At 51.4% G+C, this 12,820-nt stretch overlaps 1 protein-coding gene across 1 annotated transcript; it reads left to right on the forward strand.

Annotated features, from left to right (window-relative positions):
- Window positions 1–585: 585 nt before the first annotated feature.
- Window positions 586–1,882, forward strand: NPY4R2 (neuropeptide Y receptor Y4-2). The gene has a single exon (XM_046652199.1). The coding sequence runs from the start codon at window positions 586–588 to the stop codon at window positions 1,711–1,713; it is 1,128 nt and encodes a 375-aa protein (XP_046508155.1). The 3' UTR covers window positions 1,714–1,882.
- Window positions 1,883–12,820: the final 10,938 nt, after the last annotated feature.

Genomic DNA, 12,820 nt, shown 5'->3' on the forward strand with positions numbered 1-12,820 from the left:
GGTGTGCTGCTGACCCCGTCTTTGCATACCTGGCAGTCTTCAAGTCTGCCGTGTGTCACCTGAGCAACAAGGCTGGCAGGGCAGGTAGAGGCTGAGACCGGAGGGCGCACTGTGTGTCAAGCCCTGAGGTTTCGGTTCTATCCTGACAGGCATGGGTACCATGGAAGGATCTGGGCACATGGCAGCATTTGCTGCTGTGTCTGTTTGGATAAGGTGTGACAAGGAGATTTCTACCCATGCTCCCTAAACAATTCTGTCCCTGAACTCTGCGTAATTAACCCAATTTCTTTATCGTCAAAACAGCCTTGAAGCCTGAGGTAAAGGGAATTTTTAGAGCAAGATCTGGCCTGGGTTTGTATCTGGACCCCAATATTTAATGGCTGTGTGAGTTTGGGCAGGTTGCTTTACACCTCTGAGTCTCAGGTCCTCCAGGTCCCAGCTGTGGGATGGAGGTAGCCACGAGCCTCTCTACCAAGCCCGTGCTCCTCCCTGGATTCACCCAGGAGGCGTGATCGCTGAGGACCATTTGTCTGTTTGCTTTGTAGGCATTGTCACGGAATCTTCTGGAATCTTCTCACGTGCACTATGAACATCTCTCACTTCCTGGCCTTTCTGCTCCCAGGATCCTCGCAGGGTCAAAACAGGAGCAAGTCAAAGGGCATCTCATACAACTTCTCTGACCACTGCCAGGATTCCACAGATCTGATGGTGTTCATTGTTACCTCTTACAGCATTGAGACGGTGGTGGGGGTCCTGGGCAACCTCTGCCTGATGTGTGTGACTATGAGGCAGAAGGAGAAGGCCAACGTGACCAACCTCCTCATTGCCAACCTGGCCTTCTCTGACTTCCTCATGTGCCTCATCTGCCAGCCGCTCACAGCCATCTACACCCTCATGGACTACTGGGTCTTTGGCGAGGTCCTTTGCAAGATGTCAGCCTTCATCCAGTGTATGTCAGTGACGGTCTCCATCCTCTCGCTTGTCCTTGTGGCCCTGGAGAGGCATCAACTCATCATCAATCCAACAGGCTGGAAGCCCAGTGTCTCTCAGGCCTACCTGGGGATCGTGGTCATCTGGCTCCTTGCCTGCTTCCTCTCCTTGCCCTTCCTGGCCAACAGCATCCTGAAGAGTGTGTTTCATAAGAACCACTCCAAGGCTCTGGAGTTTCTGGCAGATAAGGTGGTCTGTACTGAGTCCTGGCCACTGGACCACCACCGCATCATCTACACCACCTTCCTGCTGCTCTTCCAGTACTGCATCCCGCTGGCCTTCATCCTCTTCTGCTACGTGCGCATCTACCAGCGCCTGCGGAAGCGGAGGTGGGTGTTTCGCAAGGGCACCTACAGCTCGCAGGCTTGGCAGATGAAGCGGATCAATGGGATCCTCGTGGCCATGGTGGCTGCCTTTGCTGTGCTCTGGCTGCCCCTGCACGTGTTCAACAGCTTGGAGGACTGGTACCATGAGGCTATCCCCATCTGTCATGGCAACCTCATCTTCTTGGTGTGCCACCTGCTCGCCATGGCCTCCACCTGTGTCAACCCTTTCATCTACGGCTTTCTCAACACCAACTTCAAGAAGGAGGTCAAGGCTCTGGTGCTGACTTGCCAGCAGAGTGCTCCTGTGGAGAAGTCCGAGCATCTGCCCCTGTCCACAGTGCAAACGGAAGTGTCCAAAGGCTCTCTGAGGCTCAGTGGCCGGTCCAACCCCATGTAGCCAGCTCTACAGCTTCTCCCTGCTGTGTTCATTGCCAGGCTCCTTCACTTAGCTAAGTGGGCCAGCTGCAAGCTGAGGGTGGCACTCTGTCATTACTGGCCTTCTGGGGCCCAGACAGCCTGGCAAGAGCCTGTTTTTGCACCATTTGCATGGTGAAGCCTGACATTCAGATGGCTCAGCTCTTTGTTCCTGGGAGAATTCCGAGTCTGGATTCTGCAGGTCACAGCAGGCCTTACAGCTTGAGCAGACGCCAGAGCCAGAGATGGTCTGCTTGGAGCAGGCAGAGTTCATTGTGGTAACTCAGTAACAGATGCCCAGCCTGGCAAGCTAGGTGTTTCACTTCCACCAGTGAGACTTCAAGGCCACTGTGGGGTGAGGGAAGGAGCACATGGGGTGGGAGCTCTGGACCTTGGTCAGCCCCTACCCTCTGTGAGAGATGAGGTTTGTGATAAGCCTTGTAAGTGGTAAAGAATGCTGTGGAGGCGAGACAGTGGGGTGATGTTACGTCATCAGCGCATCCAGCTGCAGAGAACAGAAGCTGGTGGGCCTGGGTCCTCACAGTCCTCTGCAGTAGGAAACGCAGCCCCGAGCAGCAGGGATTCCGGGGTTCACATCCTGCTCCATCCTTTTGCTCTTTCACTGCATCTGCCACCTTGTATGGAAATAAGCTTGCAGATATTTCTCCTTGATAAGACGGTGAGCACCTTTGAGATGGCATCTGGATTGTCATAGAGCTTATGTCCTCCATGCCTAGGATAGGCCCTGGCACAGGGAGAGGGCTCCAGAAAGGTTTGCTATGGTCGGCTGATGGTAAAGGTGCCCCTACTGAGTGCTGAGCCGAGGGAGGCGTCTTGTGCTGTGGTCCAGCGTGGGAAGGGCTCAGGTGGCTGCAGCCACACTCTCTTGCCTGCCCTTCCTTTCCTCCCAGGACCTCTCTTGACAAGGTAGCTGGCCAGGGACTCTGTGACCCTCCCCAGTGTTGACCCACTGCTGAGGCTTGGGGCAAGGCCATGACTCCAGTCTCCCTCGTTCCACTCTATGGCCACTGAGCTGACCTGCACCAGGTGATGTGTCATGGTTCTTCCAAAGCCTCCCCAGGACTTTGGGCCTCCCAGTGGCCTTCAGTAGTGGCAGGGGCAGGGATTCCTTGGAGCCTGGCGTAAGGGGTGCTGGCTGAAAAGAGCGGGGCTGGGGGGCGTCATCTTCCTTCGTTCAGCAAGCCAGGGAAAATGGAGAAAGGGCTACAATGAGCGTGAATGTTTCACCCATGGAGGTCATGGCCCAGTCTTCTGGATGCTGAGCCAGACCCAAGGCTTCATGTTGTGTGGACCAGACCGCTTGTCCCTGCAGGGAAGGCCACATCAGGATTGCTCATGGGCCCCCTTGGATGGGATGTCCAGGCCTGGCTTGGATGGGATGTCAGGCAGAACGGACAGTGGCTGGGTCACCCATGGCCTAGATCCCACAGTGGGGATCTGGCTCTACACGGGGGATCTGGCAAAGGGCCAGGGAGCAGAAGATTCAACAGCCACATCTGACCGCCTCTCTGGCTTGGCCCCTGACAAAGAACCTGTGCAGCTGACACTCAAGACAAGTGCTCTTTGAGCCTCCAGCTCCCTACCTGGAGCTGTTTGTTTCGTTCCAGCTTTTGGTCGCATCTCCCATTCTGTTCTTTGGTTCACCTGTATTCTGGTGTTTTGGACGATTGTTGAGCCATCCTTTCGGATGCAGCTTCCACTTGTCCTCTGATGCCATCTGCTGCTGGCTACTCCAGGTAACCAACTACCAGCAAAGCCCAGGCCCTGCGACCCATTCCAGCAGATGTCATTGGCCAAGATCCCCAAGGAATTGGGGGCCTCGGGCCCCTCCAGATCCCATGCAATTGGCTGGAGTTTGTTTCCCATCAGTCATCTCAGTGGTGCCAAGATGCTTGAGGACAAGGATGCTTTAGGGCGCTGACATGCCTTGAGGACTGGGGGACCAGGCTGGGCATCTGGTGAGGTGCTTGGCATTAGGATTTGGAGCAGTGAGTGGAAGCCTCGTTGAGCATCTTCTGTGCATCCCTCACCTTGCTTAGGTTGACGCAGCCTGCCTGGATGGCTGTCGCCTGCTGCCAGTTCTCATGACCCGTGGGGTTGCCTGGTTACCCAGCATCCTAGGAGCTTGCCACTAAAGTGTGCTCAAAAGACTAGCAGCCTTAGCATCACCTGGAGCTTGTTGGACGTGCAGAATCTCTGTTCCCACTGCTGACCTACTGAATCGGAATCCGCATTTTTATCAAGCTCTCCAAGTTTGTGGTGCACACATTCAAGTTTGAGAAGCTCTGCTCTAGGAAGTAGGTTGCCCTGGAGCCTGGAGCCCCTCGGTGAGCACCTGCAGACCCCCCACTGTGGGATCTAGGGTAGAGCTTTAGGAATCCTAGTTCTGGACTTAGGGTTTAAGATGGTATTGCTGAAAAGGTAGATACAGTGTTGGTTGGTTGTCTCATCTCTGGCCACGTGTGGACATATTTTTTGTGAAGCCTTTTTTTTCCTTCAATAAATATTTGCCACATGAACAGTGTGCATCGTTACATTCTTAGTGAACCTGCCACTCTGTGTTCCACTCTGTTTCACTGAAAACTGTATCATCAGTAGTTTTCCATCTTGGCTGGAACTGGACTCACACCCACGAAGATGGCCTGGGAACCCTCAGAGGGTGCAAAACCCTGTCGGACCCTGGTGGCCTGACCTTAAGTCCTGTCTAACTTCAGCCTTCCTCTTTCAAGAAATGACCTCGACTTTTTCTTTTTTCCATTATAAAAATAATCATATTCGTTCCTGCAAATACACAAAATATACAACAGTAAAGTGAAAAAGGAAATCATGGTCCACCACCCTAAGATAATTGCCATTTACATTTTGGGTGGTCATCTCTCTCTCTCTCTCGAGACCTATATATATATAGGGTTAAGTTTTATTTTTTTTAAAGTGGTTGAGATCATACTATGAGTGTATGCATATTTATGTATAATATTTAAGGATTATTTTATATCTTTTTTTGCTTAACCTTATAAGAATTTTTATTCATTCATTCAACAAATATGTCAGACACATGGTTGGTGCTGGGGACAAGTGGTAAAGTACACACTGTCCCTATTCTCATGGAGTCACTGGGTCCATCCTGCGTCCTTTGTCATCATCAATTGTGGTATATTTAGATGTTGGTAGACCTATTATAAATAGTTCTGGGATAAATGTCTATGCAGAGAACTTTCTGTATTTGAAATGATTTCCCTAGGACAGATTTCCAGAAGTGGAATTAATGGGCCAAAGGGTGTGGCCATTTTTCAAGGCTCTTCATGGATACTGCTGAACTGATTTCCAAAGAGGCTGGAACGATTTGCGCTCCCTGAATAGTGCCCGTTGCACCGGACCCTGGCCGCCATTGAAAAGTTACGGTAATGAAAAGGCCTCCGCTGTTCACTGACCCCGTCCCCTCTCATCAACTCATACCTCACTCCAGCATCATCAGTTTTCTTGGCTCCCTTTATACAAAACTCCTCCAGAGGCTTGTCTCATCTTGAAGTCGGCTTCCTCTCTTCCCCTGCTGTTTTGTACTCACCTGTCCATCCAAATAACTCTTGCCAAGGTCGCCAGTGACCTCCATATGGCCAAATCCCATGGCTAGTTCTCAGTCTTGTCTTATGGGACCAATCAGTTGGCAGCTGGTCAATCTTTTTGCCTTGAACTCTTTCTGCATGCGGCTTTCTCAGGACATCACACCCGTGGCTCTCTCCTGCCTCCCTGGGCTCTCCCTCTCAGGCTCTTTTTCTAGACTCTCATCTCCCCGACCTTGGGTCATTGGCCTGTCCCCAGGGAGCTATGCAGGCCCATCTGCTCTCATTCCTAGGTGGGCTCATCCCATGTTCTGGCTTTCAACAGCACCCAGTGTTTCAATGTCTGATGCTCCCAAACGTGAATCTCCAGTGGACTTCTCCATGCTCTCTGGGTTTGTAGAGCCAGCCACTTCTTTGTGTTCCTTAGTACATCCAGTTGGCGTCTCAAACTTGTTCCAAAGCATATTCAAAAGCAAACTCTTGGGGCTGGCCCCGTGGCCGAGTGGTTGAGTTCGCGCGCTCCGCTGCAGGCGGCCCAGTGTTTCGTCAGTTCGAATCCTGGGCGCGGACATGGCACTGCTCATCGGACCACACTGAGGCAGCGTCCCACATGCCACAACTAGAAGAACCCACAACGAAGAATACACAACTATGTTCCGGGGGGGCTTTGGGGAGAAAAAGGAAAAAAAAAATAAAAATCTTAACAAAAAAAAAAAAAAAGCAAACTCTTGGTTTGCCTCCCTGCCTCTTCTTCCTCAGTTTCCCCTCTTTCATTAAATGGCAAATCCCTCTTTTCATTTGCTTAGACCACAGTCTTCGGGATCAGCCTTCTGTTCATACCCCACATCCAGTTCGTCAGCAAGTTATGTAAGCTCTGCCTTCAAAATGTATTCAGAATGACTGCTTCTCACCTCCCCCGGCTCTGCCACATGGTCCAAGCCTCCACCCTCCTCTACCGAGATGGTTGCAGCGGCCTCTTCTCTGGTCTCCCTTGGGGATAGTGATTGTTTGAAGCCTAAGTCAGATCCCCCCACACCTCCATTCAAAGCCCTTCCTTGGCTCCCTGTCACTCTCAGAGCAAAGTTCACAGCCCGTGGCCTGCCCCTCTCCCACCCGCTTGAGCAGTGCTGGCCTCTCTGCTGTCTCTGGAAAACTCTAAGATTGCTCCTACCTCTGCCTTTGTGTTTCCCACTCTGTGTAGCTTGGAGTGCTACCCCTGATATCAATATTTTCACTTCCTGGTTTCCTTTACCTTAAGTGAACCTTTATCAGAAGATTACTTCCTCAACCACACTGTCGAGAGACACCCCCTCACTCTGCATGCCTACTTTACGCCGCAGGACTCAGCACCTGCCGCATGCTTACACACGTTCACTGGCTTTAGTGTTGAGTGTGTCGCTCCCGCATTGGAATGGAAACCCCATGAAGGCAGGGACCTTGTATGTTTTATTCACCGTCTAGCTCTCAGAAGTGTGCCCGTGTACTCGAGGTGCCGAAGAAATATCTGTAGGGTAAATACGTTTAAAAACGTTTATAGTTGATAGTTTATAGTTGAATGACACTTCAACCTCTTGTGCGTGGTTTGTAGGATTTTCGCCCCAGGTTTAACCGCTGTTGTTGGCTGACTGTGTGGCCCTGAGCAGCTTTGCCTCTTGGTTCCTGATTCCTCATCTGTAGTAATTCTGGCTGCCATGTATTTAGTGTCCCAAACCCTGTGCTACACTTTATATACGTTGCCTCCCCTCAACCCTGAGATTGGATGGGTGAAGAAACTGAGGCTTAGAGAGGTGAAAAACTTTATCCAAGTTTTCAAAAAGAGCCAGATTTGAAACCCACTCTGATGGATTCCAAAGTCCATGAGTTGGACTGTTGTAGCATGAGAGAAGGTTGACCAGATGGCCTCTAAGGTGCTTTCCAGCTTTTAGCTAGAGAGTTTGTGCTTTATGGGCAATGGAGAGGCCATGAAGAGTTTTAAGCGGGGGAATGGCCCGGTCAGGTTACATTTAGAGAGAACAGTGTCACAGAATTGGCCTAGGTTCCCCTAAAAGCAGAAGCTGAGGCAAAGCTTCCTGGGCTTTCCCTTTGTTAGAAAATGCAATTGCAGGGAACAGAGTGAGGGCACGGGGAACAGACAAGGAAAGAGAGAGAGCCATTTCAAAGATGTGTTATTGAGCTGGCTGCCTTTAAGAGGCAGCTCATTACTCCATCTTTCATATTACTATCTCAGGACAGTCTGTCTGGAAGGAGAAAGAAGGAAGAATTTATCCACTGGCTCCTGTATTCCACTGGGTAAGGGTCTGCCGCCTGGAGCTGTGCATTCGTGGACACTGAGTACACCTTCACGTGAACAGAGCAGCTCCGGGGAGAGGTGTAAAGGTGTGAGGTGAGATGGGGGGTTGGAGCTGGCAGAGCTGGATCCTGCAGCGGCCCCTGGACCAAGAGGCAGGTGAGGGTGAGAAGATTTGATGTGGGGCAGATCTGGTGTTATGGGTTGAATTGCATTCTCCCCCAAATTCATATGTTGAAGTCATAACCCCCAGTATCTCAGAATATGACCTTGTCTGGAAGGAGGGGTGTTGCAGATGTAATTAATTAAGGTGAGTTAATACTGGAATATGATGGGCCACAAGCCAACGTGACCAGTGTCCTCATGAATTTGGGCACAGAGACTCACACACAGGGAGAATGCCATGTGAAGAAGGCAGCACAGGTCAAGAAGATGCTTCCTCAAGCCAAGGCAGGCCAAAGATTGCCAGCGAACCACCGGAAGCCAAGGGAGAGGCACGGACAGACTCTCCCTCACAGCCCTTGGCAGGGACCAACCCTGAAGACACCTTCATCTTGGACTTCCAGCCACCGCAGCAGGGAGACAGTACGTTTCTGTTGGGTAAGCCAACTGGTCTGTGATACTTTATTATGGCAGCCCTCTTACAGGAGGCGAGATTAAAGGCAGGGGGGCCCGTCCGTGTGAGCTACTGTGTCAGTGAGATGCTCTGATATTGGAGACAGACCCCAACTCAAACTGGTTATGGTGAAATAGAGAATTTATTCAACTCAATTTATTCGACTCAAGTTTTGGGGCTGTCCAAGGGAAATTCTTTGCCCTTAGGCTGGATTCAGGGGTTCGAACAATGCCATCAGTATTCTCCTTTCCTTGCCCCCTTGTCCCCACCACTTGCTCTAATCTCTTGATTCTGCTGGCCTCTTCATGACTTGGCTCTCTCTACACGCAGCGGTAGGAGGCCCCACAGCTCTCACCTTACGTTGGTCCTCACGAGCCCAAGGGGAAGGAGCTTAGCTTTCTCTCCATGCCCAGTCAGAACTCTGGGGAGGACTCCAGTAGCTCCGTTCTGAACGGATGACCATGGCCAAGTTGTTGGAACACTTTCTTTAGCATGGCCTAGGTCCGTGGGTCAGGGTGGTGGGGTCAGCCCCACTTGAATCACATGAGTGTGATGGGGTTATCATTGCAGGGGGTAGAGGTAGTCGGCCAAAGAAAGTGATGCCACGCAGGCAAAAACACAAAAGCAGAGGTGGGCTTGGAGAGGAGAGAATGGATTGGAAAGAGATCTAGCTGTTGAAAGGACGGGATGACTTGGGTATGGGAGAGAGAAGGGAGATTCCCAAATTCCAGACTTGGGAAAGCAGGTGTGTCTTCGATCCATTCAGTGAGCTGCAGCAGGGTTTTTGAGGAGGAGCAGTTTATCTTTGGACGTGTCATGTTTGAGGCACTCTTGGGTGTCCAACTGGATGGTCAGATGCTTGAGTCTGGACCTCTAGGGAGAGCTTTGGCCAAGGAATGACCAAACCATGCTGAGGGGCTGGGATGTGGCTAGACTGGGGTTTGGGCTCATCTAGAGCTGGGCACGGGCCAAAGGAATTCCAGTTTCCCAGAGCTGAATTTGGTGAGAGGACAGCAAGGTCATCAAACAGGTTGGGGTCCTGGGTCAAGGGGTGGGGCAGTGCCCAGCAAGGAGGCCCTGGTGGAGAGAGTTGAATAAGCCAAGCACAGGAGATATTTCCCCAGAAACAGCTGAGCCCAGAGACGACACGAGGTCAGCTGCTCTTCACCTGTGCTCTGTGGCCTCACTTCTATGGAAAATCAAGGACAGCTTCAAGGTCAAACTTCTTGGCTGGAAGTTGGGAGTTGTTGCTGTGACTTACGGCTTTGTGGGGATACATGATGCCCGAAAAATTGCTGAAAAGACCTGGAAAGTCCTCAGAGAAGAAATCTTTGAGTCTGACACCCTGCTGAGAGATGGCCTGCGGGTAGAGGAGTGAGCACAGCTGTCTTAAAGTGGCAAGTGCTGACTTGGACAGACATCCTTTAGTGACAAGGCGCTTGGCCTGGCGTGGTCTGGTGGTGGGATTCTGACACATCTTACAACAGCTGCAAATATTCACACATAGACCAGACTGGGGCTCCTGGATCCCGAGGAGACACCAGGAAAAGTTTGCAGAGCGTGTTAAGATGCCTTCTTAGCTGACAGCAACCAGGCACTTCCCACCTTGGGCAGCTGAGCCGGCGTCTGCGGGGTGAACTTGCCTAAGAACCCTAGAGCAGGAGGGTATCTGGAAATGTGGCTGTGCAATCGTGGCCCTTGAGGTTTCCAGTTGTTTAAATGTCACCTTGTACTTGAAACTGATTCTCATCAGACTCTGAAAACAGTTTATCAGTGCAATTGGGGACCGGCACAAAGCTCTCTTGATATACATTTCCCTTCACTCGTAAAGCTGTTAGTGGGGCATTCGATTAGTCATTCTTTTGACTGCCAAGGAAACCACACTGAAAATAGGGCATGCATTTAGAACAAAGAACTTTAACTCACTGGTGAAAACCCTTCCATAGCCATATCTCCCTCTCTAGATAGTGGGCTCTGTGACAGCCAGCAGCCTGTTGCCACCTTGTAAATGTCATTTACAGCCCCTTCTGGGTTTTATGACTCTGAGATGCAGCGTAAGGGGGGATCTGCAAATGGTTACCTGAAGCGAGAACTCCCTTTCCTACCTTTTCTTTTACAGACCCACCTCTTCAACCCACACACCTGGAGCTGGTGGGAGACTTGTCCCTTACCCGGGCAGGTGTGAGGCCCAATTCTTCAGCTTCCTGGGCACTGTCAGAGGGCACTGCCAGTTGGTGGTGGGTCCCCAGTCACATCCTGGTGGAGGGAATACTGAGGTTTCTCATCAGTATATTTAACTCTTCAGAGGAAATGGCCTGCACATTTTGTCCAGTGAATAGCTTTAAAACAGTTAAATACATCACGGTTTATGTAAGACGGTGGGTGTTTCACCATCTATGAGATCTGGGGTCTATGGCTGTGGGCAGGGCAGAAAGATCTGGGGCCTTGAGCTCTGGGGAGGGGTGTATGCAGCTGTTGCACTTATCCTTATTCATTGGCACTTTCTCTGCAGATGGCATGACCGAGACACCTCCAGATGGGCAGGTGTAGAAACAAGTACGGTGTGCAATGTTAAGTGCAATCTGAGAGTCAGGGTGTGGAGGAGGAACCCGTCATTCTCCAGGAGGGCATTTGGGAGGATGTGTCTGCAAGTTCACCAGATGAGCAGGACGGGAAAAGGCTCCCATTGCAGTGAGTGACAGTGGGAGGCTGCAGATCCAGTGCATCCGGGGAGGGGGACCGTGAGGGCGAGCCTGGATGGAGAGATGAGATTGGTGTGGAAGGTCTTGCATCCCAGACTAAGCAGTTTGACTCTCATGTTGGTGAGGGGAAGACAGCGAAAGGTCTTAGCCGGGGGTGCCGTGGTTATGCTTGAGGTTAGGGAAGCTGCCTTTGGCTGCAGTGAGGAGAAGGGGTTGAGGCATGATAACTAATGTCTTCAGCTGGTTCCTGGTTTAGCTCTTCTCTGCAGGCTGGCCCCACAGAGAAGCTGGTCCCCTGCAGAGCTCCAAGGCAGCTGCCTCCAGCTGAACCCTGAAGGCAGCCTATCTGGGTAGAACACTGCCGTGTCATAGGCTGGAACCCTAACCCTTGACCATAGTGGGGCTGCTCTTCCCCAACTATGAAGGCTGAGCTGGAAGAGCAGGGCGGATGGACAGAGTTCTGTCACCACACTGTGATTGGATCCCGAGTCCTGGTCCAGTGAAGAGAGGGGCTGGTGCTGCCTTAATCACAAAAGCCCAAGGGCCAGCGTCCCTCTCCTGGAGTTGGACGTCAGCCCAGCTGGAGCCCTGTGCATTGCCCTGGAGTGGCTCAACACGCTTGTTCTGAGCTTATCTCTGTGGGTTTCCTCCACTGAGCGCTGCTCCAGCAGGCAGTGTGTGGGCCACCCGGTTCTTGTCCCGTGTTTGCTTAAGGAGTTTGAGGCCATTTCCACAGCCTTTTGGTTCAGCTTGCTACAAGGAGGCTGCTCTCACTTGCAAGCAGAGAGCCTTGACGTATGCAGGCACGTGGAGGGTGATGAGGCTGTGTAGGGCACCTTGGTGACGGGCCTTAACTGTGCCCACCCACCTCCTCCTTGGACCTCCTCCACTGCCTGGGTCCCCTCCCCACAACACATTACCCAGGCCTGCCCTCCAACTCAGAAGTTACGAGGGCTCTGTGTCCAGTTTGGAGCCCCTCAGGGTTCGGTTTGTTGACTGACTGACACTTGTCTGGAAAGAGTGACTGGACATCGTAGAAGGCTTGTCACGTCATGGTAGCCGTCTTCTCAGGGTTCAGTGGATTCCATGTCACCAGCTCACAGAGAAATGTCTAGAAGACGTGAACTCAGTTTCTATAATTGGTCAAATGGGAGGGTTTGGACAAGAATATTTTTAGGGATCTGTGTTCTTTTAGAAGAGTCCGTGATTTATCTTCATGAGAGATAGAGTAACCTTTCCATGGAATGAAGCAGAAGCCCTTGCTGGCAGAGGCAGTGTCTGGACCAGTAAGTAGAATTCCTAGTATATGATGGGTGTTGCCTGATTCTTGTTAAATTCATAGTCACATTTTGATGAGAACTGTCCCAATTTTTCTGGCCTGGCATACCCAGGCCAGAGCTTGATTCCATGGCTCGGTTAGTTAACTTAGTCATTTAAGTTAGCATTAGCCATGTCAGAGCTGCGCAATTGGTTACTAGAAGCCAGATAACAGCCTCATCAGTCTGAATTATTACTGAACACCGACGGACACATGGTGCTAGATAACAAGCCATAATGGTCCAAAATGTTTAGAAAATATGTGGGACGAGCTGGGTCAGAGACCTACGTCACACTATTGCCAGCTCACCATGCCGGGCTCCAGCACTCGGGCCTGGGTCCAGCATTGAGTTCTGCGATGCTCCCTTGTCCCAGAATGTCAGTGCTTGAGTCTTGCCAGGCAGCTTCTCCAAGGGGCCCTGAGCCTCCTGCTTCCTCCTGCCTTGCCTGGCCTGGCCTGAAGCTCAGGACTGGGGAGTGTCAAAAGATATGAGCCTGTGGAGGGTGACAAATGCAAAGCGCATGAGGATTACTCATTTTGGGAAATGTTATCCCATATTAATGACATCACATTTCTCCAGTCTCCC

The sequence above is a fragment of the Equus quagga genome, chromosome 2 (assembly GCF_021613505.1).
Source record: "Equus quagga isolate Etosha38 chromosome 2, UCLA_HA_Equagga_1.0, whole genome shotgun sequence".
In the NCBI taxonomy this organism is placed as follows: Eukaryota; Metazoa; Chordata; class Mammalia; order Perissodactyla; family Equidae; genus Equus; species Equus quagga.

What these genes read in the sequence shown, in the direction of transcription:
- NPY4R2 (XM_046652199.1), top strand. Translation starts at nt 586, where the DNA reads ATGAACATCTCTCACTTCCTGGCCTTTCTGCTCCCAGGATCCTCGCAG.